Source organism: Lithobates pipiens, unplaced genomic scaffold (assembly GCF_037356315.1).
Source record: "Lithobates pipiens isolate NorthernLeopardFrog02 unplaced genomic scaffold, aLitPip1_a1.2 Scaffold_18, whole genome shotgun sequence".
NCBI lineage: Eukaryota > Metazoa > Chordata > Amphibia > Anura > Ranidae > Lithobates > Lithobates pipiens.
The window spans coordinates 273,477,792-273,501,930 of NW_027507758.1; the positions used below are offsets into that span (position 1 = coordinate 273,477,792).

The window sequence follows — 24,139 nt, forward strand, 5'->3', positions numbered from 1 at the left end:
TCAAGGATGGTAGGGACATGGAGATGGTGGAAACCATAGGGTAGCAAGGGGGTACTGGCAGGTGACAAGGTAAGAAAAGAAAAAAAGAAAGATGGACTCGTGTGGAAAAATCATCAGTATCCAAAAAATATATAAATAAATAAATAAGAATGAGACCAACAAAGTTTTAGAGCTGGATATAAAATTTTCCGACAACATGATCCGATCGGACTTTTTTAGATCGCTTGTAGAGATCTCCGATCTGACAAAGTGCCAAGCATGTTCAGATCAAATTATGAGACCAAAGCTTTTGGCTATGGCCTGAACGTAGTCCCGTCGTAAAGAATGAACGTCATCACGTTCTGAACGATCAGATTTTCCGACAACTTTGTCCAACCGTGTGTATGCAACACCAGTTTTGGACAAAATTTGGTTGGCGGAATGTCTGACCGTGTGTACAAGGGCTAAGAATAGCTAAGCTAGGGTTTGGTGGCAACAGTATGGTAGATAACATACAGAAAATGTATCTCTAAAAACTAGTTAAACTGGGGCAATCCCACAATACAATTGGCTTGATGTTTGATTCATTTGTAATCAGTTATATTCTGATTAGAATCTAGCTACCTATACTATTTTAATCAAAATTAATATGCAACCTTCAAATCACATAAAGTGTTTGGAGTGGTTTACCCGGTTCAGTTCGCAGCAGAACATGCGAACAGGCAAAAATTTGTTCGAACACGCAAACACCGTTAAAGTCTATGGACATGAACGTAAAAAATCAAAAGTGCTAATTTTAAGAGTTAATATGCAAGTTATTTTCAGAAAAAGTGTTTGTGACCTGGGTCCTGCCCCAGGGGACATGTATCAATGCAAAAAAAAAGTTCTTTTATAACTGAGGGCGGGGTCACACGGTGATGTACCCAGGTGACCTCACCCCCTCTGACGCACGGGGACTTCCCAATGGCTTCCCGTGGCATGTGAGGGGGAAGTACAATATGTAAGTACAGTGTAAGTTCAGAAGTGACACAGCAATACTTTTCACAATGTCCTCTTGATGTAATGATTTTTTTAGAAATAGCCAACACTTGCATGAGCATGGGTAGTCATATATTGATTATGTACTTTGTTTAATTTCAGAACTAAAAGAGATGCCTGAAGAAGAAGGTAAACTGATAGACAAGTATTTTAATATTGTGTAGATTGATACTTTTATTTATGCAAAAGGAAATATGTTCTTATGTACAATCTACATGCTTATCCCACGTGGGACAGTGAGACCCAGAATACATAGCAGGAGGGCAGGATTTTCTGGTGCTTTTGGAAATGATCAAGCAGGTTTACAGCCAACAAAGATGCTTGTCTTGACCCATACCAGTCCTTGTAAAGACAACTGTTAGCTTTTTGATGGAAGCAATTTTGTTGGCTGTAAACCTGCATGATCATTTCCAAAAGCACCAGCAAGTCCTGCCCCCCTGCCATGTGTCCTGGGCCCTGCTGTCCCACCTGTGGGTCTGGGCTAGGCATGACAGGTGTTGCTGGATAGAGCACAGGAAATGCAGCAAAATTCATTAACTAATCCTCTGAAACACCCTTCAGCAATAAAGGGACTTTTAAGGCACCATACTAGAGTCAACAACACAATTAAATAAAACAATGTATTTATTCAATTTCATTAAAAATGAATGGTAGATTATTGCATAATCACCATATAATATTAGCAAATGTAATCATACAGCAAATATTAAAATCAATAGAGATGTGTGACTAATGCGTGTATGCTCCGTTGCTAATTGCCAATGCATTTTGCAGTCCTCAATTTCTTCATCAAGGGCGCAGTGGGAACATCACAACATCTAACATGGATAGAACAACCGCTAGCCTTTAAGCCTTTAAGGAGGTCTCATACTGCAGGTATCATGTTACATCCTCCTCTGCCTGGCTGGACATTTTACTTCACCAATATACATTGCTGGTTCAGCGTCCAACCTACCTTTCCCCATGGTCTGTTGGGGATTGGTATTTTGATAAAGTCTAGCAGTAGTTATATCCATGTTAGATGTCATGATATTCCCACAGTGCCCTTGATGAAGCAGTTGGGGACTGGGTTATCAGCAGGATATACCATTATTCACACATCTGTATTGATTTTAATATTTGGTGTATGATTACATTTGTAAAATTTATATGGTGACTACGCATTTGTCTGCCATTCAATTTAATCAAATTGAATAAATACATTGTTTAATTGTGCTGTTGACTTTAGTATGGTGGCCTAAAAGTCCCTTTATATCTGAAGGTGATCCTTCAGATGTTGTGTCTATGATATTTGGGATGTGGTACTATAAGTCTATTCCCCAAGGTGGTGTCATTTTCTTTATCTTAACTGATCCACTGTTATTCCTTGGCAGTGCTGGTCAGGGATGAAGCTGATCAAACATGATCTGTGTTTGATCAGCTTCACTGGAGTCCACAGGTGACATTAGGGGTCTTATAGACCCCTAATGTCTTCCTAAAGAGGACCTATCACTAGCAATATGCTATCACATATGGGGTTATTGGCCCTCTATGTGATAACAACAACGTTAATGTGGTTATAAAGGCAGAAGATTTTTTATATTAATGCATTCTATGCATTAAGATAAAAAAAAACTTCTGTGTGCAGCATTGCCGCCAGCCCCCTTAGTACTTACCTGAGACAAATTTCTGTCCAGCGATGTGCATGAGTGCCTCAGCCATCCGGGACTCTCCCTCCTCATTGGCTGAGACACAGCAGCAGCGCCATTGGCTCCCGCTACTGTCAAGCAAAGTCAGTTAGCCAGGAGAGAGAGGGGAGGGGCCGAACCACAGCTCAACTCCGGTGCCCCCATAGCAAGCTGCTTGCTATGGGGGCAATCAACAGGAGGGAAGGGCCAGGGGCACAGAAGAGGGACCCAAGAAGAGGATGATTGGGGCTGCTCTGTGCAAAATCATTTCACAGAGCAGGAAAGTATAACATATTTGTTATTTCTAAGAAAAAGAAAAAAAACTTTAGTATCACATTAAATAAAAAAGAAATCACATATAAAAAAAACAATAAAATATGTAAAGCCCCATGTCCTTTAACATGTACATACTGTACATATGTAAACGCATGCATCGGGTGTATGAAAATGACGATTGTTCTACGCATGTAACATATTGATGTACATGCTGGAGTGAGAGTGCTAATTCTGGGACCATCATGTATTACTAACTCTACCAATGAAAACTTTTAAAGCATCACCTGTGGACATTTTTGGGTACTAAAGTTTGTCGCTATTTCATATGTGCATGCAAGGCTTGACATGTTTGGTATCTTAAATTAACCTTTTAAAAAAATGTTTTACTGAAAATATGCACGTGACAAACAGTTGCGCTAATATCATGAGATAATTGTAACTACTATCATTTTTATTATCCATTACCTCTTCTTCCCTAAAATATATAATGTTTAAGGGTTATAAGTAATCTTCAGGCCTAAAATTTGCATTTTAATAAGTGAGCAAAAATGGCAAAAATGGTTCTGGTAGTGTAAATGTGAAATGTAATACCATCGTTGAGGTCGAAATTCTTGGTAGTAAATATAAATAATCTTTTTTAAATTGTTTAGACAGTGATATACATATTGAGAGGGCCAATTCTTTTTCCATAGGACATATCTGTCACGACCAGTACAAATCACTGACAGATGCCACGGCTGTATACACTTTTGAACAGTTACTTTACATACATACAGGTACTGCTGAGTGACCCTGGATAAAAACTGTCTGCATCCAGAGCTGTTCATCCATATATGCTGCGGCATCTGTCAGTCTGTCATTCATTTGTACAGGGTGATGGTCACGGCTGTTCGCAAACATTAGGCACAGAATTACACTGAAATCTGTCAGTGTATGGCCCTCTGCCCCAATGTGAATGAGCCCCTAGAGGCAGAGCTGCAGTTTACAATGACTTTAAAATGCAGAAGATTTCTTGTAAAGGAAATTAAAAAGGAAGAAACTGAAAGATATGTGAATTATAAGCCCAAAAAATACTGGATTAGTTACACCACTGTACATTTAAAAGCACCTGTCATCAGGGAGTCAAAGACCTTGTCTAACTCCTTCTTAAATTGTTAGTTTCCTAGCAGTTATTCTGATTCTCTGATTTTAATACTGTTTAATAATCACTGATCTGGAACAGATGCAAATCAGAAAAGTCAAAGTAATGTAATTGTTCCATCTTTGTTCCATATAGTGTCTTAAAATATTGAACCCATTTTCAGAAGAGGCCAGCAATAGCACCATCTGTGATTTTCTTATGATGGGTGACTCTTGGTGCCAAAACTAAATTACAAGTGCCCTCTCTATGTTGTTTTTACACAGCTATGCTGGTACATTTCTACAATGTAATAGGTTTAACTTGTTTCTCTTAACGAATCTACCACAAATCTATGCCTGATCACATTTTCTTTTTTATGTTTTGGCACAATAATTTCTATTTTACTTTTTTCTCCATAAAATAACTGAATCAATGCAATTAATGAATGTGATTGCATTCTTTCAGGTGCTCTACAGTACATCCAGAGTGTATTCTATGATGGAATGAGTGCAATTAATCAGTTTACAGAAGGTAATGTCATGTTCTACAGATTAAGTTTATCTATTTTTCCTTTTTTACTTGAATTATTAGTATTTCTATTTTTGCATGCACATTTGAGATATAAAAACGTTTCATTTGTTTACGAATTTGAAGTAACTGCTTCAAATTTTTTAAATCACTACAATTCTGCTGTCTATTTTTCCAGATACTCTTAATTACTCTCAGAATCTGTTTTACGATGGACTTGATACAGTGTATCATTTCAAAGAAGGTAATGTTATTTTACATAAGAAAAGCACATCTAACCTGAAGAAAACTGTATAGAGTTTATGACAAAGTTAAATATTATCTTTTCAAATATTTGAGCATATTCATAAGTATATCCAAATATAAAACTGTGTGGGAGAATGTCTATTTACTATATTTTACATTAGTTGAGTAATTATTCATGGAAATTACTTAAAGCAATACTGACATTTTATCGTTTATGTTTTTTTTTAAATGCAAATACTTTGAAATTGCTAGTTAAAAAATAAATGTATGCATCCATATTTGCAAATATAAAGTATGTGTTTAGGTGCTTTCTCAATAGCTTTTCCATCAGCTATGCAGGCATACTGTAGAAGCAGGTTCTAGGATTCCTCATGACCTCTTGGGTTGATATCGGCTTGTTGCATAATCCAGAGGTCATAAACTTTCCATTTCTCTCACTAAGTATGTCAACATCCTCCCACTGCCTTGTTTTCTCCATTCTCCTTTGATAGACAACTGCATTTAGTACATTAAGTAACAAGTGGCTAATAAAAGAACAGGAGAGGGGAGGATTAAGGTGGGCATAGGATGACCCTATTATACAATGAGTTCCAGGCAAGATGATAAAAGTAATTCCTACAGTAAACTCCCTTTGAGAAATCGACTACATTATTCTCCTTACATTCTAGAATCATCTTTACCATTTCGATTTAATGCTGTGGAAGTAAATGAAACTAACTTTGCAAGATGGCATATTTATAATATAAAAAGTGTGCATACACTATTTTTACTTGTAATTTAAAACTGTTCACAGTTTAAAAAAAATGTATTATAATGCTTTGCTGTAGGACAGCCTATTTATTTGATTGGGTTAAACCACAACATATCAAAATAAATGCATGTAGCATTTTCATTATTGCAGCATGCTGCAACATAACACACATTAGTGCAACAGTAATGCAGGTGCACTAGGGATGTGCATTGGGTGCTATTCAGAATAAATGGCCCCACAGTGTACCAACATTAGGAAAGATCATAAAGGTAACCTATAAAGATTTGGGGTCAGTTTAATTATTTAACTATTTTTTTTCTTGTATCTGTTTTTACTATATACAAAATTTGTATTATAAATAAATATTTCAAATGTTGAAAATGATCCCAGAGCAACGAACTCCTTCTGCCTTGAGGGTCCTTTTCTCTAACTTAAAACCTAAGAGCAGCCAAAATAAAAAAAAAAAAAAAATAATTAGCACATAATTTGCAATCAGTTGGACATACCCTATGTCCTCTTCTATTAGGTGAAATTGTAATGTGTCAATGCCCCCCCCCCCCCCCACACACCCCTCTCTGTAAAATGTCATTGCAGTGGGGATTAATAGAACTAAATGGCTGCCAAAGGCTGCCATCAGCTCAAGAGTGTCTGACTTTATGCCCAGCTCTGTCATTCATATAAGCCATACTACAGGATCTAACGATAGAGGGGGTGGACCTATCAATCATTCATATATTGCTTTAATTCATAGAAGCTATAGTGTTGGCCTCTATGAATAGCAGAGCTGGGCGAAAAGGTTGGGTGTAGTTGGGCACACTAGATGGGAGTCCATGAAAGCCCCTTAGTTCTATTAACTCCCATTGCTTCAAAAGATTACAGCCACAGGGGTGGGGGTTGGAGGACCTGGACAAAGAAAGAGTTAATCTAATATAATTAGCACAAGGGACACATCTAACTGATTGATTTTTGTGGGGTTTTTTGTTTTAGGTTTTTTGGCTGCACTTAGTCTTTTAATCTCAAGTGGAGCCACCCAATATTGAATGTCCTCTAATTCAATTACTTTTGTTTATAAATTTCAGTTTGAGCTATTCGGGTCTATAAACAGGTGTATTACAGCAAAGGTTACAGAAGAAACGTGTAAAGATGATCTGAAAGCTTCAATTACTAGCAGATTAAAAGACTACATAATATTAACAGGCAATATTTAATAGTTATATAACCACCAAGAAAAACTCATTTTACATGTTATATTTTAATCCTGGCCATATGAATACATACAATATGTGCAAAGATTTCACCGTAAACTGAATTTACATTAAAACTATGGAGGAATCAGACTTAAAAAAAAAATCAAATCATCAGGTGCTTGTTGACAGTAGCTGTCAGCACAGACCTGCATAATCAGTGAAATCCACAGATGCCCAGTGCACTCTGCTGTTTTTCCATTCCTTTGTGACTAGGCACCCTCTTGCCCTACCTCACATACAATAAATACTAATTTTAGAGATACTTTTAAAAGGGCCTATATGTGATCATAACATATAGTGAGTGTCATGCATATGCATTAATAAATAGAGACTTTGAAAAAGTCACTATTTGTATAACTCATTTGAGGACTACATTCAGTCTTGGACTGAACTGATATCTGCAACATAATTATGTACTGATAACTTACGATTTTCTCTTTTATCCTATCTGAGGTTTCAGTTCAATGCAATGTTTTTATACCTGCATGTTCGACTTCCAATAAATGTCTTGTGTTAGAAGCAAATTATTTTCCAGACAACATTGACCATATATCCAATCCCCCCCCCCCCCCCATAGGAGAGGAGCTAAATTGCATTCTAGGGCAACTTAAATATGAAGTGGATAAAACCTCTGTCTGGAACAGTCACTGACTAAAATGACGCTAACTGTATACATGACTAGAGATTAAAAGTCTTTCGGGTGCAAACATAAAAGTAGTACAAAGAAAATGTAGGTCAAAATGTAGAAAAAGAATAGCAATTAGTAAGGAAGATTCACATGGACGTATGCATTCTTCCCTCTCAGAAGGCTCAACTATGCTATGTCTACCAAGGTCAATAGGTGGTAATAGACATAGGGTCATTATTTGAGATTAAGTGGACCTGACCTTTTCTCTTTATTGTAGTCACATGAGTGAAAATTATTTTGGATTGGTTGCTATGGGAATTTGCACTTCATTATCAGTAAAATGTGCTGACTAGGCAAGAATAAAGGAAAAGGACACAATGCTTTTTTTAAATAGTCCTTTGGTCAATGATGGATAACATCTTATAACAAAAGCAGCATTAATGCAGTATTTTTATTAATGTGTGTTACTTATGATTTGTTTATTTATTTATTTAAAATGTATTCTTCAATTTCTATAAAAAACATTAACAAAGAGATCAGCTGAATTTTTCACAGGCATCTTATTTTAGAGATTTTATTTTAGATAGTCTTGTTATAAAAGCCATTTCACAAAGATTATAACATAGGTTATTGCTCCTAAAAATACTTTTAGCTTCAGGCAGGTGCTAACTTTGAGTTTCAGCAAGTTGTCTAATGAGAAGAGAGACAAAGGCAACCACTTGAAGTAATGATACCACAACATACGGTGAGATAAAATAGCAATTGCAGTGTATAAAAAGCTTTCAACTGGTAAATTTCACGTAACAAAAAAAATATTCCAAGTAGTATTTATGTTTGTAAATTTAATTAAGCTAAAAAGTATAGTTATATTAAATAAATTAAAGTTAAAACAACTAAGCAATATTAGTGAATTAATCCTTATGGAAATGTTGGATGAGCAAATGTGTCTGTCTACAATATTCTTGAAGTCTGAAAAATTGTGAATTTTAAATCAAACCCCATTAGATCTTAAAAATTAATTATGACTATTTTCAAAGCTAATAAGCAAGTGAATGCCAAAAAATGGGGATGGGAAGCTTGGAGCTACTATGGAAGATATGTATCAATGCAAAAATGAATAATACATAATAATATATACTTTTATTTAAATACCATACAGTCAGGAAAGCGTCAACCTTGTCATGCTACTTGAAGGGTAACATGTAGCACCAGAAGTGGGGGAAGCCACAGGAGATGGTGATGTTGGCAGGCCAGCAGAGGTGGAAGCAGCTGGTAATGGTGGTAGGCCAGCAGTTTTTATGAAACTGAGCTGGTCCACAGTACTAGGAGACAAATAATCTTTCTGTTAACCAGTTCCCAGTATGCCAATTCCTGACATTTCTCCCCTACATGTAAAAATCTGTATTTAAAGATTTAAAAATAGCTCTAAAAATATTTACAGGTTGGCAGTTTAGAGTTACAGAGGAAGTCTAGTGCTAGAATTATTGCTCTTAGTATAAAGTTTGTGGAAAAAACCTCATGTGTGATGGGAGCACTGTTTACATGTGTGGGTGCCCCCAAGTATGCATTTGCTTTTGTATTCAATTACGAGGGGATGGGTGCTTTATAAAAAAATGTTTTTGGTTTTTTAATCACTCTTATTCCTAGCAAAATAAATGTAAACATCTCTTGTGATAGAAATAAGGAATGATAGGTCCTCCTCTTTATGGAGACATCTGGAGTCTATAAGACCCAAGATAGCTCCTCTACCCTAGAAAGCATGAGATCAAAAAAAAAAAAAAACATTGATCTCTGCTTTTCAGGGAAAAGAAATGGCATTGTTTACATCTGCCAGAGCCATGAGCCAGAGTCATGATGTTGCTTCCGGCTTTCAAAGATCATAGAGATGGCTGGAGACCATATGGTCCATGGCCAGCTACAGTACTGACATTTGCAAGGTAACAATGGTTTTAAATTACCATTAAATGATATTTCCCATCAGGCTGCTTTAAAAAAAGCCCCAATTATTGACCATTCGAAGCCACCCTACTTAAGTTCAAAGGCTAGGAAGTATAATTATGATAGTTAGTTGCTAAGCCAATGAATGCCCGCATTATTTAGCTATTTTTCCACACCCATGTGCAACACAAACCCAAAGTCCATCGCTATTGACGTCATGGAATATTGACTTCTTTAGACTCGTCTCTCCAATCACCAGGTAATGGTAATTAGGTAAGTATACTGGCATCAACAGTTGTAGAATCCACAGTCCGGATGCTAGGCTCCCCTTCCCAGGCTTCCCAGGCTAGGCTTCTCAGTGTAATCCTGGGCAGATCCAAGGGATTCAGTGCACAAAGAGGAATACCATTCCACAAGAACTAAAGCATGTTTGACCTTCATGCTACATGCAGGGGGTCCTTTCCTTCCTGTGAGTGCAGGAACATCAAAGTGGGCACAAAACACTTTTTTGAGTTTATTAATGCTGGTCACTTTATTAATGCTGTGCACTGAGCACTTCAGAAAGGATAACCAAGAGAGACTTTGAAGTGTATGATTTGGCAACTGGGAATACACCTAATATTCACCATGGATTTGTTTATTGTTTCATTTTGTATTCATTATTTATATGTATGTACTGCATAGCACTGTGAGAAAGTACCCACTTTGTGAAATATGTACAGTAAAAGCCGTAGAGATAAATATCAAATCCTGTTTTCAAACACAAAATCTGTTTCTATAATTCTTTAGATTCTGTTGATTACTTCCAGAGTGGGATCAACACAGTGACTGAATTTGGAGAAGGTATGATTAGGATCCATAGATAGATAGATAGATAGATAAATATTAGCCTGTTTTAATGTTCACACTAAACATGTTAGTTACAAAGCAAATCAAACAGGTATTTTGAGTATGGATAGTGATAATTAAAACAAAAAAACAAATCACCAGAAACTACAATACAATTCCTTTAGAATGCAGTCACTGTTTGCGCATATATGGAGAGTGTATCCTCTGTCGAAATGCTTCTAGTAAAATCTTAAGATTTTTTTAATATGCTTTATTTGTTGAAACTAATAAAACATTTTTGATTCTTTTCTATTTTTCTTTGAAGGGGAAGAGGCATATTTAGCAATTATGAGAGATAACGTATTGTTATTCCACAATTACCAATAGCTACTAGCAGGCGGTGAGCCATATCTGAAAGGCAGCTGAGCAGTCTAAGTGCACTGCTTAGACATCAACTGCTGAGAAAAGGTCACCAGATTGGCTTATTAGTACAGGTTTAGTAGTACAGGTATACTGTAGACTGTACTGCTGTCCTGTCTACATAAATAGTATACCATTATTGCATAATGCATATTTTTTGAGGCACCCATTCTAAATGGATTTTTATAGTTTCTTCTTTTTAAACAGAGATAATAAAATATTAACATATTTTCAAAAACACATTAACCATACGTAAGAAAAAAACATGTCTCTCTAATACAGATTCCATTTAACATGTACTCTATGCTGTGGATTTTATCCCTGGCTCAGTCTAAGTTTAGAAAGTCAAAGACAATTCGTAATGAATATAATAAAAATGATTATAAGTGTTTTATTATGAAAAGGATAATATTTTATCTGTTCTTATTTCAGGTGTTTTACAGTATACACAAGGTGTCTTCTATGATGGCTTTGATACAGTTAATCAGAAAAAAGAAGGTAATAATATGCAAGTCCCCTCCTTTCCTCTACATTGGCTCTATGTATCAGTTTGCTCTTACCTATTTAGCCACAGCCAATCTTATTCAAGCTTTCAAAGCAAATATGATGCTGATTGGTAGACAAGGAGAAATAATTCCAGTTCTTAATAAGAGCATGTTAATACATACGATCCATTTAAACTGCCATGTGAGTTTTTCCTCTAGACTAAATTACTGTTTATTCTATATTGATTACAAATTTATAATGGTCTGAACTGATTTACAGTACTGTTAGCTCACATATCTGACAAACATGCACATGCTTTTTTTTAATTTATTCAGATATACTTCAATACCTCCAGGTCCATTTCTATGAAGGGCTCAATAGAACTATTGAGTTTGGAGAAGGTATTGCCAACCTATTTTATGGCTATGCCTGGCTTTTGCTTAAAATCCAATCCAGCTAAAATGTCTGCTCAAGATAATAATCAATTGCTTTATATGTTCAAGTGTGGCTACCGTAGTGTAGATTGCCTACCATGGCTCTGAATGTCCAAACAGAACTTTATTTTTGGCTCTTTAGGTCTCGTTGACTATGCCCAGAGTTTCTTCTATGGCAGCTTAAATAGACTTAAACAGTTCCGGGAAGGTAACTAAGTAATTTAGGCATTCAAAATATTCAGTTACGTATCACTTGGATCTTCTTCAGAACCTATGCAGAATTCTTATAGGTTTTTAAACAGTTTAGGGCAGACTATATATAATAGCTAATGTTGCTACCTAATCTTGTTCCAGAGCTACAGCCATAATCCATGTTAGTTTAATAAGTGCGTTATCCATTGCAAATTCAATACATTACTGGAGCTCTATTTAGTAATGACTATATTTACAACTATTTATAGTGCTTCCAATTACATATATACCTGCCAATCCGTTAAAGATTCCATTGTACATGTTCTACACATCTTAGCCATACTAACATAAGTATTTCAGCGTGACACAACAATTTGCTTTTTTACAGCCTGATTAGAGCTTTTAAATACACCAGGAAAAGCCATATCACAATTAAAATAGGCAATATTGATATCGTGACTTCTGACTCATGAGTGCACACATACAATTGTGCTGAATAAAACAACATTTCTATGACTTTTTTTTCCCAGTCCTACTTTTTGTGTTGCTACCTATGTCAAGTAATTTAAATCCAATAGAGAAATATTATTATTATAATATAATTGTATAATAGATAACAGATAATCCCCCCTCCCCCCATTCTTTTTACCTCTCCCTTATGCCCTGCATGTGAAAATTATGTCTGTATTCCCTCAGACCTTGTTGAATACTTCAGCAGTCTCTTCAGTGATTGGGTTGAAAGAAGCACTCATTTTGGAAAAGGTAATTACGCAATTAAAGATAAAGAAGAGCATTGGGTATTTATTAATACAATATGAAGTCAAATATATTTGCATGAATAGCTACAAATATGTACTGTTTTTACAAGTGAACTTTTCTTCTTCTTATGCCCTAAATTCTCATGTGACTGGTTCATGTGAAGTGCCACCTGGACAACATCTCCCAATATCCTTCTGCTGCTTTACTCTAATTATCTTTTATTAACACTACATGTAATCAGAAGAAACCTTTGTAATATTTGCACACTCTGGACCAGAGCTGAATAAGGACCATAAGGGACCTAGACAAGGCTGTTGAATTAACCCCCAACCTTTTCACAATAAGGAGTACAATGAACAGAACAGCACAGCTTAGAGTGTGCACAAGTGGGGATTGTATGACTATGATAGCAATTACTTTTTTTCCCAGTACTACTTTTTGTGTTGCTACATATGTCAAGTAATTTAAATCCAATATACAGATAATATTATTATAATATAATTGTATAATAGATAACAGATAATCCCCCCTGCCCACATTCTCTTTATCTCTCCCTTATGCACTGCTTGTGACAATTCTGTCTGTATTCCCTAGACCTTGTTGAATACTTAAGCAGTCTCTTCAGTGATTGGTTTGAAAGAAGCACTCATTTTGGAAAAGGTAATTAAAGATAAAGAAGAACATTGGGTATTTATTAATACAATATAAAGTCACATATAATTGCACGAATAGCTACATATATGTACTGTTTTTACAAGTGAACTTTTCTTCTACTTATGCCTAAAAATTCTCATGTAACAAGCTCATATGACTGGGTTACGTGAAGTGCCACCTGGATGAGAAACATCTCACAATATCCTTCTCCTGGCTTACTCTAATTAACTTTTTTTTTTTTTAACTTCAATTTTTATTATGAAAGGAAGAGTCAGAAAAAGAGGTACATAGCCAAACGGGCATACCCTGGCAGTAAACTTGGCAAGGAAGTAAGGTACATACAGATACAGGTATGCAGGTATGGTGTACAATACAGTAACATATCAAAATTTTATCAGGATACACGATTTTATAGGGAGGGGAGGTTTGCAATGGGGAGGAGTGAGGATATATAAGAGTACAAATAAAAAGCAGGTATACCCTGAGTTTGACTTGCACGCTTGATATAGGCAATACCTGAGTGGAGGAGAAATGTCAGAAAAAAAAAGCATGGGTAAGTTTAGTATAGGTACCTTGGGTTTACTCTGAGTACAGGTGGCATTAACCCTTGGGAACAGATAGAAAATAAATATGATAGCCAGGGAAGTTCAGTGTAGTGGGCTACTCCTGGGGTCCGCTATCCAAAGTTTCCAGGCATTCAGGAACTTATCAGTCGTAAGGTTAGCTTTAGCAAAGGCGTATTCCAGTCGAAAGTGGGCATTCAGCAATATCAGGACTTGTTTCAGGGTCGGGGGATGTACAGATTTCCAATTTTTTGCAATAGCTAGTCGGGCAGCAATAAGTATGTGGGTCAGTAGGGCGTGTAGATGATACGGCCACGAGAGGACAGATATACCTAGTAGCAAGTCGGTGGGAGAGAGCGGGATAGTTATTCTACAAGTGTGATGTATTAGGTTTTTAATTTTTTTCCAGAATGGTTGTATATGAGGGCAACCCCACCAAATATGTAGTAATGTACCCCTGTCACCGCAGTTCCTCCAGCAGTTAGGCGAGGAAGAGGGAAAAATTTTATCCAATCTGGTCGGGGTGTAGTACCAACCGTGGTAAAGTTTCATCAGAGATTCCCAATGAGAGATGCAGTGAGAGAAGCGTGTAGGAGCATTCAGAGATTTCTGCCATGTTTCTTGTGGGACAGGGTGTTGCAGTTTGGATGACCAGTGTTCGGTGCGCACGGGATCAACTTCGGGGTCTGGTGAAGTGAGGATTCTGTAGATGAGAGAAATGCCTCCTTTCTTTTGAGTTTTATTCCCAAAGAACTGTATTAGGGGATCCTTGAGTGGGTTCTTGGTGGAAAGAGGGAGATTTGCTAGGATGGATCTGATCCGGAGATATAAGAAGAATGTTGTGGAGGGGACATGAAATTTGTGTTGTAATTGGGAGAAGGATAGGAGAGTTGTGGAGGAAAATAATTCACTTACATTAGTAACCCCAGCTGCAACCCAATCCCCCATGGGGAGATCAGGGGAGAAGACTTGGACGGCTTCTAGGGGGACCAGTGGGAGGAGTGCCAGGGAGATTTGATCAGTGTTGTGAAAGTATGTTTGCCATACTCTAAGGGATGCGTTAATTGAGTCAAGTGGGTAACGAGATGGTTTGAAGCGCATCCAGATAGCTGTCAAAATTTTCACTGGGTCCGTCATTAAGATAGCGAGTTCTATTTGTTTCCAGGTAGGTTGTAGGTCTGAGGACCACCACGTTTTAAGTTGGTCTAGTAAGACAGCTCGGTAATATGCTTTGAGATTGGGGGCCCCCAAGCCACCAAAGCGAGTGGGTGTCAGGAGGATATTATTTCTAATCCTCGGGTGTTTGTGCTGCCATATAAAAGCATTGAGTATCCCTTGGAGCTTGTTAACATGGGCTTGAAGGGGCGGGAGGGGGATAGAGCGGAAGAAGTAAAGGATATGGGGGAGTAGATACATTTTGGTTTGGGCAATTCTGCCTGCCCAGGAAGCCGGTGTGGTCAATAGGTCTTTGGAAAACTCGAATTAACTTTTATTAACACAACATGTAATCAGAATAAATCTGTAAGAAGAAATTTGTAATATTTGCACAATCTGGACCACAGCCAAATAAGGGTCAAAAGGGGCCTAGTCAAGGCTGTTGAATTGACCACCAACCTTTTCACAATATGGAGTACAATGAACAGAACAGCACAGCATAGAGTGTACACAAGTGGAAATTACCTGCAACAAAAGACTGGTCTCCATATGTGCTAGACACAACTCCAGCAGCAGCTCCACTGCTGGCTGTGTCAGCTCTCTTCTTTCTTAATTTTGGAAGCAGACTGGGAATTTCAGTGCTAGCAAAACATTCCCAATCATGTGCAAGAAAACAGCACTTTTGCATGCACATGATTGGATAATAGAAGTTAATAGTTTCACCTCATTCACTAGACTGTGGGGAAAATTCTGTTGCAAAGTGCAACGTATCTTGAAAAGTCTTCTCATGAAGACGTGAAAACCTATGTTAAAAAGGCATTTTTTCCTCTCGTTTCATTTCATTTTTTATTTTTCCTTTTAGCTGAACTACAAAAAGTTTAAAAAATGGCATATATTTTTTGAAAAAAATAAAATAAAAATTATATACAGGACCAATAAAGAAAGTGAAGAAAGGGTGGGAGGACAACGATTTCTAAAAAAAGGAAAATTTACAGAATAAATAATAGATTTGAAAACCATTTCACTGTTGAAAATGTACACAACACTGCATGGTTGTTTTAAATTGTTAAAAATTGTTCCTACAACTACAATATTTGATGGCTAAACAACCAACTTATTCCTTCTATATATCCTTTACCTCTCTTTTCCCCCTGCCGTGGTTCTCAGGCCCTTACACTCCTCCTGGAAGCCCAGGGCACCTAACATTACTTTCTACAGTAAATGGTCAACAAGGAAATGAGAGAACGATTCATTGCTTGATCTCCCTCTCAGTAACGTGATCCCAGAAATTCTCAGGTCTAAGCACTTATAATGGATCTACCACCTCTGGATAGGAGAAAATCAAGGACTCCCTATACTCTACCTAAAATACCCCTTATGTCTAATTAAAAACAACCTTTACATCAGTAATGCTATCACATCATTAATAAGTTAGCCCCTTTGTGATAGCAATACAATTATGTGAAAAAGGTGAAAAATAAGTGTAAAAATAACAAAATATATTCAAAAACCTTAGATTGTATGCTCCTTGAGAGCAGGGACTGATGTGAATGTACAATATGTGTGTAAAGTGCTGCGTAAATTGGCAGCACTATATAAGTACCTGTAATAAAATACATGTAAAAAATTTAAAACTCATACATACGCACTCCAGGACACGCATGCATACATATATGCATACATATATGCAGATTGTTCAAGACATATCTTCTATTTCCACACATGCTGGAGACCGCCATTTATTGTGAACTTGGAGAGAAAACCTGCAGAGAATTGTGGAGCATATCAATGTTTATCAGTGTTTTGTTTGTTTTTGAAACGTGATATATTTGGCATCTATTTACTTGACACAGTAAATGTATTTTTCAGTAAAAAACACATTCAAATTATTGTTAATGCACACACAGTAATGGCATTAATTAAGGAGAATTGGGTTTGTCTGAACAATTTCAATATATTTTTCTTTTAAAAATTAAAGTTTGATAAACAGCTAGCAAAAAAATAGTGTAACGTAAAGCAGGGCTTCATCCAAAAGGTAAAGTTCCACGTTAACCTTTTTGCTGACAAAACCTCAAACATTATATATTTTCTGAAAACAGACACCCTAGAGAATAAAATAGCTGTAGTTCCAATTTTTTATGTCATGCAATATTACTGCAAAGGTCTAGGAAATGCAATATTTCAGTAAAAAACACACCAATGTGAATTTTAGGGCAACAAACACAATACATTATCCACATTTTTTTTGTAAGATATAAATGACAAGGTTACACCGAGTAAATAGATATCCAACATGCCAAACCCTAAAAACTTTCAGTCTGCAGCCACTGGATTGTGTGCAATACCCCCCGCCATTAGGTTTGTATGAAGTACGTACCTGGCGGCGAAAGCGTTAAGGTCTCCTCTTCCGCTCCTGTAAATTAAATGGCGTGGGATCCCCCCACATCCATACCAGACACTTATCTGAGCATGCAGCCCAGCAGGTCAGGAAAGGGGGGGACAAGCGAGGGTCCCCCTGAACCATACCAGGCCACATGCCCTCAACATGGATAGAACGGTGCTTTGGGCAGAGCCCCCCACCCCAAAGCACCTTGTTCCCATATTGATGGGGACAAGGGCCTCATCCCCACAACTATGGCAGGTGGTTGTGGGGGTCTGTGGGCAGGGGGCTTATCAGAATCTTGTAGCCCTCTTCAACAAAGGGCCCCCAAATCCCACCCCATGTGAATGGATATCGGGTACATAGTACCCCTACCCATTCATCAAAAAAAGTGTCAAAAAGTTTATTAAAAAAATCAAAAAACAATGTTCCCGGATGTAAATCCATCTTCAATCATGCTGCCAGACGCACTCAAGAAATAACAAAAAAAATTGCTCTCACTGACATGGAGGTCACCTGCCTACTGAAGGCTCCTTCATTTGACAGTTCTATTATAGGGGGGGGGGCCACCTGGCAACGTCACTGGTTGCACCGCTCCCTTGTGATGTTGTCGACCCAGCATGCGCCAATTCATGACGTTGCCAGGGGGTGGTGCCACCAGATGAAGTTGACAGGTGTCCCTGCCTTTCCCTATAAAAGAACTGTCAAATGGAGGAGCCTGCAGTAGCAAACAGCCTCCATGTCGGTGAGAGTGATTTTTACTTCGGATGTGGTGGGCAGTATCATGCATGATGGATTTACTTCAGGGGACATTAATATTATTATTTTTTTAATAAAGGAACTGTAGCTCCCCAGTGCTGTCTTTGTATCCCTCACCTGGTTGCCGCCACACACGCTTGATACCATCTGAACCAAATAAGTTTATCTTGGTCTCATCAGATCATAGGACATGGTTCCAGTAATCCATGTTCTTAGTCTGCTTGTCTTCAATAAACTATTTGTGGGATTTCTTGTGTATCATCTTTAGAAAGAGGCTTCCTTCTAGGATGATAACCACGCAGTCCAATTTGAGACCTGACAGGCACCTCCCACCCCTTCAACCTCTGCAGAAATGCTGACAACACTCATTTGTCTACTTGCCAAAGACAACCTCTGTATATGGCTCTGAGCACGTGCACTCAACCTCTTTGGTCGACCATGGCGAGGCCTGTTCTGAGTGGAACCTGTCCTGTTAAACTGCTGTATGGTCTTGGCCATTGTGCTGCAGCTCAGTTTCAGGGTCTTGGCAATCTTCTTATAGCTTAGGCCATCTTTATGTAGAGCAACATTTCTTTTTTTCAGATAATCAGAGGGTTCTTTGCCATGAGGTGCCATGTCGAACTTCCAGTGACCAGTCTGAGGGAGTGAGAGCGATAACACCTAATTTAACACACCTGCTCCCCATTCACACCTGAGACCCTGTAACACTAATGAGTCACATGACACCAGGGAGGGAAAATGGCTAATGGTGCCAAATTTGGACATTTTCACTTAGGGGTTTACTCACTTTTCTTGCCAGTGAGTTATTTTGAGGGGACAATGGAAGTACATTGTTATACAAGCTGTGTACTCACTACTTTACATTGTAGCAAAGTGTCTATTCTACAGTGTTGCCACATGAAAAGATATAATAAAATATTTACATAAATGTGAGAGGTGTACTCACTTTTGTGAGATACTGTAAGTTGAAACATTTTATAATCTTTAATCTTCAATGATGTGAAGCACCCATACCCCTCCTGGTAGCAACAGATCAGGTGATTTATGCTGCCAAGGCTTTAGGACACTTGGAAGATTGGGAGATGTTCTTTTTACACATGGCAAATGGTACTTTTTAAATTGAAGCAATATTGTGATATGTTAATGTTAACATGTATCGTACTGATATTTGTGTAATCTTTTTTAGTCATATTGTTTTTTTGTCTACTGTTCTGTTCCACAGATATTGCTATTTTTGTCCAGCATGGCTTCAATGAAGGGGTTAACACGTTTAACATCCTGAGAGAAGGTAATTGTATATTATTATTATTATTATACAGGATTTAAGTAATGGCAATAGTTTGTGCAGCGCTTTACATTGTAAGGGCAGACAGTACAGTACAATACAAGTCCATACAGGAATAATTTAATATCTGTAAAGGTAATAGTTGTGGGGGATGGGCTGCATGAGAAAATAAAAGTACAGTTGTTGGGTAGAGGCAAAATAGGCTTCCCTGCAGAGAAGGGTTTTCAGGGATCATCTAAAAGTAGATAGAGTAGGAGGCAGTCTAACAGGTTGGGGTTCTATAAGATGGGAGAGGCTTGAAAAAAGTCCTGGAGGCGAGCATGGGAGGAGGTGATGAGGGAGCTGGAGGGAGGAACAAAGAGAATGCTCTAGGCTTGGGAAAGGGACCTTCAACTACACTTCCACGAGGAGGATTGGGAAAGAATACTACTGATTGCTCATAAAGGTTCCCTAAATGTAAATATCCAAGAAAATAATTTTAAGCTGCTTTCAAGATGGTATCGAACACCCGATATTATTAACAAATATCATCCTGAAGTCTTAAACAAATGCTGGAGATGCCTAAACGACACAGGGATACTCGTACACATTTGGTGGACCTGCCCAAAGATCCAACACTTCTGGGCTCAGGTACACAGTATAGCCTCCTGAATCACTGGCCTCAGCATGGAATACTCACCAGCTCGCATGATCTTCCATCACACACACATTCCCGCACATATTTACAGGAAATCCCAAAGCCTACACTTAATGCCACCAAGCTATGCATCCCAGCTCACTGGGGTTCCTCTGATGCCCCCGCCATCCGCGAGTGGCTTCACAGGGTGGAGAAGATAGCTGAGATGGAGGAGCTCATACACACGGCAAGAGACTCCCCACACAAATATGCCCAGACCTGGGAAAGATGGACGCGTTACCAAGCCAACGAGCCATTACTTAACGGTAATAATACTGACATCACGCACAGTGCGACTAACTGATCTCCTTCTATGCTCATCCTAATAAGACCTTCATAGCTAACCCCGAATGAAGGGCGCCTTACATCCCTACCCAGAATGGGAGGGAAATCCAGACCGCTACAACCCGATCATGCGCCATATATCCCTGTCCTTACCCCAGATCACACCTTTGGTGCTTGGGGGAGACCGGAAAGATGCTTCCCTGCCCCACTCTCATCCCTCTTATCCCCTTCCCTTTCCCCTCTAATTCTCTCCTCTACTCTTCTCTCCCATATCTCCCCCCCTTTCTTGCTACACCCCAATTCCCCTTAATTAAACTTTTCTTTTCCACTGCTTTCTGATTAATCATAATACTCCAGATACAGACATCCCAAACCGACTGAAAACCGACCGATGACACACGACATATGGACTGTACTTCCGACTATATTCCTGACACCCACATCTGTTACCCACTTATTGTAGCCCCTAATACACTAACACTACCCATAATGACTCATACCCCACTAACAGGAATCCGAAACTAACAAGCACAGTCTGAATCATAGGCTTTACCTATGCGGACACTTATTCTTCTACCTGTCACGATCAGAGATCTTCATAATATCTTCTCACTTGGGAATTTCTCAGCTAGGGGCTGCCCTATCTAATCGAGGATGTGGAGTTAAAGACATATCTGTTGTGAATGAAGATTTCTCTGTTTTCTGCAGTTCTAATATGCATTATGTACGTTTTCTCAATCTATAACCACCTGTTACTGTTTATTCAGAAAATCCAATAAAATATTTATGGGGAAAAAAAAGAGAATGCTCTTGTTGGTATTTTAAGATTAGGTTAGTGATGTAGCTGGGGGCGTAATAAGTTGTTGTTAGTATTTTGAATTGAATTCGTTGAGTGAGCAGAAGCAAACGGAAGGAATGGCAGAGAGGAGTAGCAGACACTGAATGGTTGGTGTGGTGGGTGATTCTGGCAGCAGCATTCATGATGGACTGAAGAGGGGATAGCCTATGTAAAGATAAGCCAATGAGGAGGGAGTTGCAGTGGTAGAGGTGAGAGATGACTAGGGAGTGAATAAGAAGCTTTCTGGTGTTATTGGTTAGAAAGAGCCATATTTTGGACATGTTGTGTAGGTTGAGGCAGAACCCCTTTTTGAACAGTGATTGGATGTGGGGCCGAAAGGATAGTTCAAAGTCCAGGATAACACCTAGTACCATGGCATGTAGGGACAGGTTGATTGTTGTGTCATCAATCTTGGCAGAAGTCAGAGGAAGAGGCTCATAGGGGAGGAAATATTTTTGGATAACTTGAGCTTGAGGAAATGGTGTGACATTTAGGCTGATATGTCTGCTAGTAAATGAGTGATGCCTGTGGAGACTGATGGAGTGAGAAAGTCTCTCAGTCAGCTTTAGACAAGACGTTCAAAGAGTTTGGAGGAAAGCGAGAGAAAGGAGATGGGGCGTAGGCTGTTTAAATTGGTGGGGTCCAAAGAGGGATTTTTATGTGTGGGAGGGACTAGTTAGCCTTTTAGAGTATTGGAGAAAATGCCAGAAGAGATTGAGAAATTGAAGATGTGAGTTATACAGTGTAGAATAGAGTCAAATGGTGAACGTAGCATTTGCAAGGGAATCAGGCTGGGGATAAGGTGGTAAAGTGAGCGTTAGAAAAATGTTTAGCAACCTTATCTTTAGTAGTGGGGTTGAATGAAGAAAGTAATAAGTGTACTTGTGAGCATGAAGTGTTAAGTATGGTAGGCATCTGTACATGAAGATTTCATCAATGATTTAATTGATCTTATTTTTGAAGTGATTGACAATCTCCTGGGCGGTAAGTGAGGTAATGGGTGGAGGCAGTGGAGGAAGAAGTAGAGAGTTGAAGGTAGAGAAGAGCTGACAGGGACAGGATAAGCTGGTAAGGAAAGTGATAAAATAGGTCTGCTTGGTCTTGGTCTTACTCCACAGATGCTCAAGAGTGTAGCTACTTTGTTTTTTTGTTCAATCTTCTGGTGTCATCTGTCTGCCAAGGTTTTAGGGGTCAGGGCCTGATCCTATGTGTAGTGGGGGGGGGAGGGGGAGCATGTCTAGGGAGGATGACATAGAACTGTTAAAGTGGCTAGCCTTGGGCAGGATAGGGGTGAGATTTTGTCAAAGGGATGGTCAGTAGCAAATTAGAAAATTGAAGGGTTAAGGTGGTAAAGGTTTCTATGGGTAACTGTTAGGCAGTTGGAGGGAAAGGAGATGGAAGACAGGGAGAGCGAGAAACAAATAAGGTAGGGATGAGAGAGAGTGGGAAAGGATTGTTTCTAGAGGTTGCCCGGAATGCATAGGTTGGAAAAAACAAGGACAAGAGTGTTGCCATCAGCATGAGTAGAAGCGTGTATCCAATGATTCAGGTCAAATGAGGAGGTTAGACTGAGAAGTTTAGAAGTAGCAGGAGTGTTAGGCCGCGTACACACGGGCGGACTGTTCGCCCAACCTTGTCCGCTGAACAGTGTTTGGGCGGACAGTCCGCTCGTGTGTGGGCTTTCAGCGGACAGTTTCAGCGGACAGTTGGACGGACAAAGTCTTTCGGAAATTCCGAAAACAAATGAGAAGAATAACAGGAAGGAAGTCTGTGAAAGGAACCTGCACTAAGTTAATTATGTAGGTTGCCATTTTGAAAATGCTGGATGCCGAGTTGCCATGCTAATCTTATGGCTTTAATACTGTGCTACTGACTTGGAACACATATGCAAAAATGCTGTTTTCATTTTGATTTCACTGACTGCATGCTTGAAAGTACTGAAGCCACTGATGGCCTATAATTAGCAATTTCAAAAGCCTATCAACATGGAAACTGCAACAAAGAGGATTATTATACCATTCAGTCAAGTCAATTTGCTTCTCTGCGATGAACAAAAGTGCACTATGGGAAAATCGATCTGCAGGAGTTTTCTTTGTCAACACGCATTTTCATTTCTGCAGAAATTAATGTTAAAAACATGAAAAACATTCAGAAAACTGTATGCATTTTAAGTCTTGATACATCTCAAAATATATACATTTTCCTATTTTTCAGTTCTGTCCAGCTACATTCAGGAACTGTTCTATGATTCAGTAAACAAACTTAGTCAACTTGGAAAAGGTAATATTTTTCATACCATTCTCCAATTATGAAATTACGTTGATAAAGCTTTTTTCCTAAGTTTCTTATTTTAAATCAGAAGACCCTAGATTTTTGTCAACCCGAAAACAAAATTGTGAGCTTTGTTATTTTATACTATTTATTCAGACTCAACACTTTGGAGATGTGTGTTTTATCAGACTGTAGATATGGGTGTGGATGAAAAGCAAATGTTTTGATTGCACCACACCCCTTGCATCAAAATAGAAAGAAAAGCATAAAGAGGTAGGATTGGGATTTCTGAGACCAAACAAATATAAACATTTTAAATGTAACACTTTTTATTCCAAATATTTCTTAATACCCATAAAAATGTACAAAGAGAAAATCTTGATTACAACCACTATATATAATCCCTTTATACAACATATTCTACTGTACATGTTTTGCCCACTGACTTCTTCAGGAGTTAAATATACTGCTTCTTTTTGTTTCGTCTCAGCACCCCAATAAATCTCAATACTACCTATTTAAGATTTTTTTTCTATCAGATAGTTCATTTTGCAGGACATACCATACCTCAGGTGCCTCTCAAGTCTAGAGTTATCCTCGGACAAAGAAGAAATGTATAAAATTGAGAAAATGTTTTTTCAATTCAATACTAAATATTCCAATACACACTTTTGACATATTTTATATCTGTGTTTGTACTTATGTAGATATACACCATGTATTGATGTTAATTTTA

General features: G+C 38.2%; 1 protein-coding gene across 50 annotated transcripts in view; it reads left to right on the plus strand.

The window, feature by feature from the left end:
• Positions 1-24,139, plus strand: part of TRDN (triadin) — a 1,056,665-nt gene that overhangs the window by 1,018,762 nt on the left and 13,764 nt on the right. For all 50 annotated transcript variants that reach the window (XM_077486957.1, XM_077486959.1, XM_077486986.1 and 47 more), the window contains 11 exons: positions 1,120-1,146; positions 4,546-4,611; positions 4,787-4,852; positions 10,208-10,261; positions 11,099-11,164; positions 11,488-11,553; positions 11,729-11,794; positions 12,475-12,540; positions 13,132-13,197; positions 19,271-19,336; positions 23,347-23,412. In XM_077486957.1, coding sequence (XP_077343083.1) covers positions 1,120-1,146; positions 4,546-4,611; positions 4,787-4,852; positions 10,208-10,261; positions 11,099-11,164; positions 11,488-11,553; positions 11,729-11,794; positions 12,475-12,540; positions 13,132-13,197; positions 19,271-19,336; positions 23,347-23,412 — 675 coding nt within the window. The remainder of the gene's footprint in view (positions 1-1,119; positions 1,147-4,545; positions 4,612-4,786; positions 4,853-10,207; positions 10,262-11,098; positions 11,165-11,487; positions 11,554-11,728; positions 11,795-12,474; positions 12,541-13,131; positions 13,198-19,270; positions 19,337-23,346; positions 23,413-24,139) is intronic.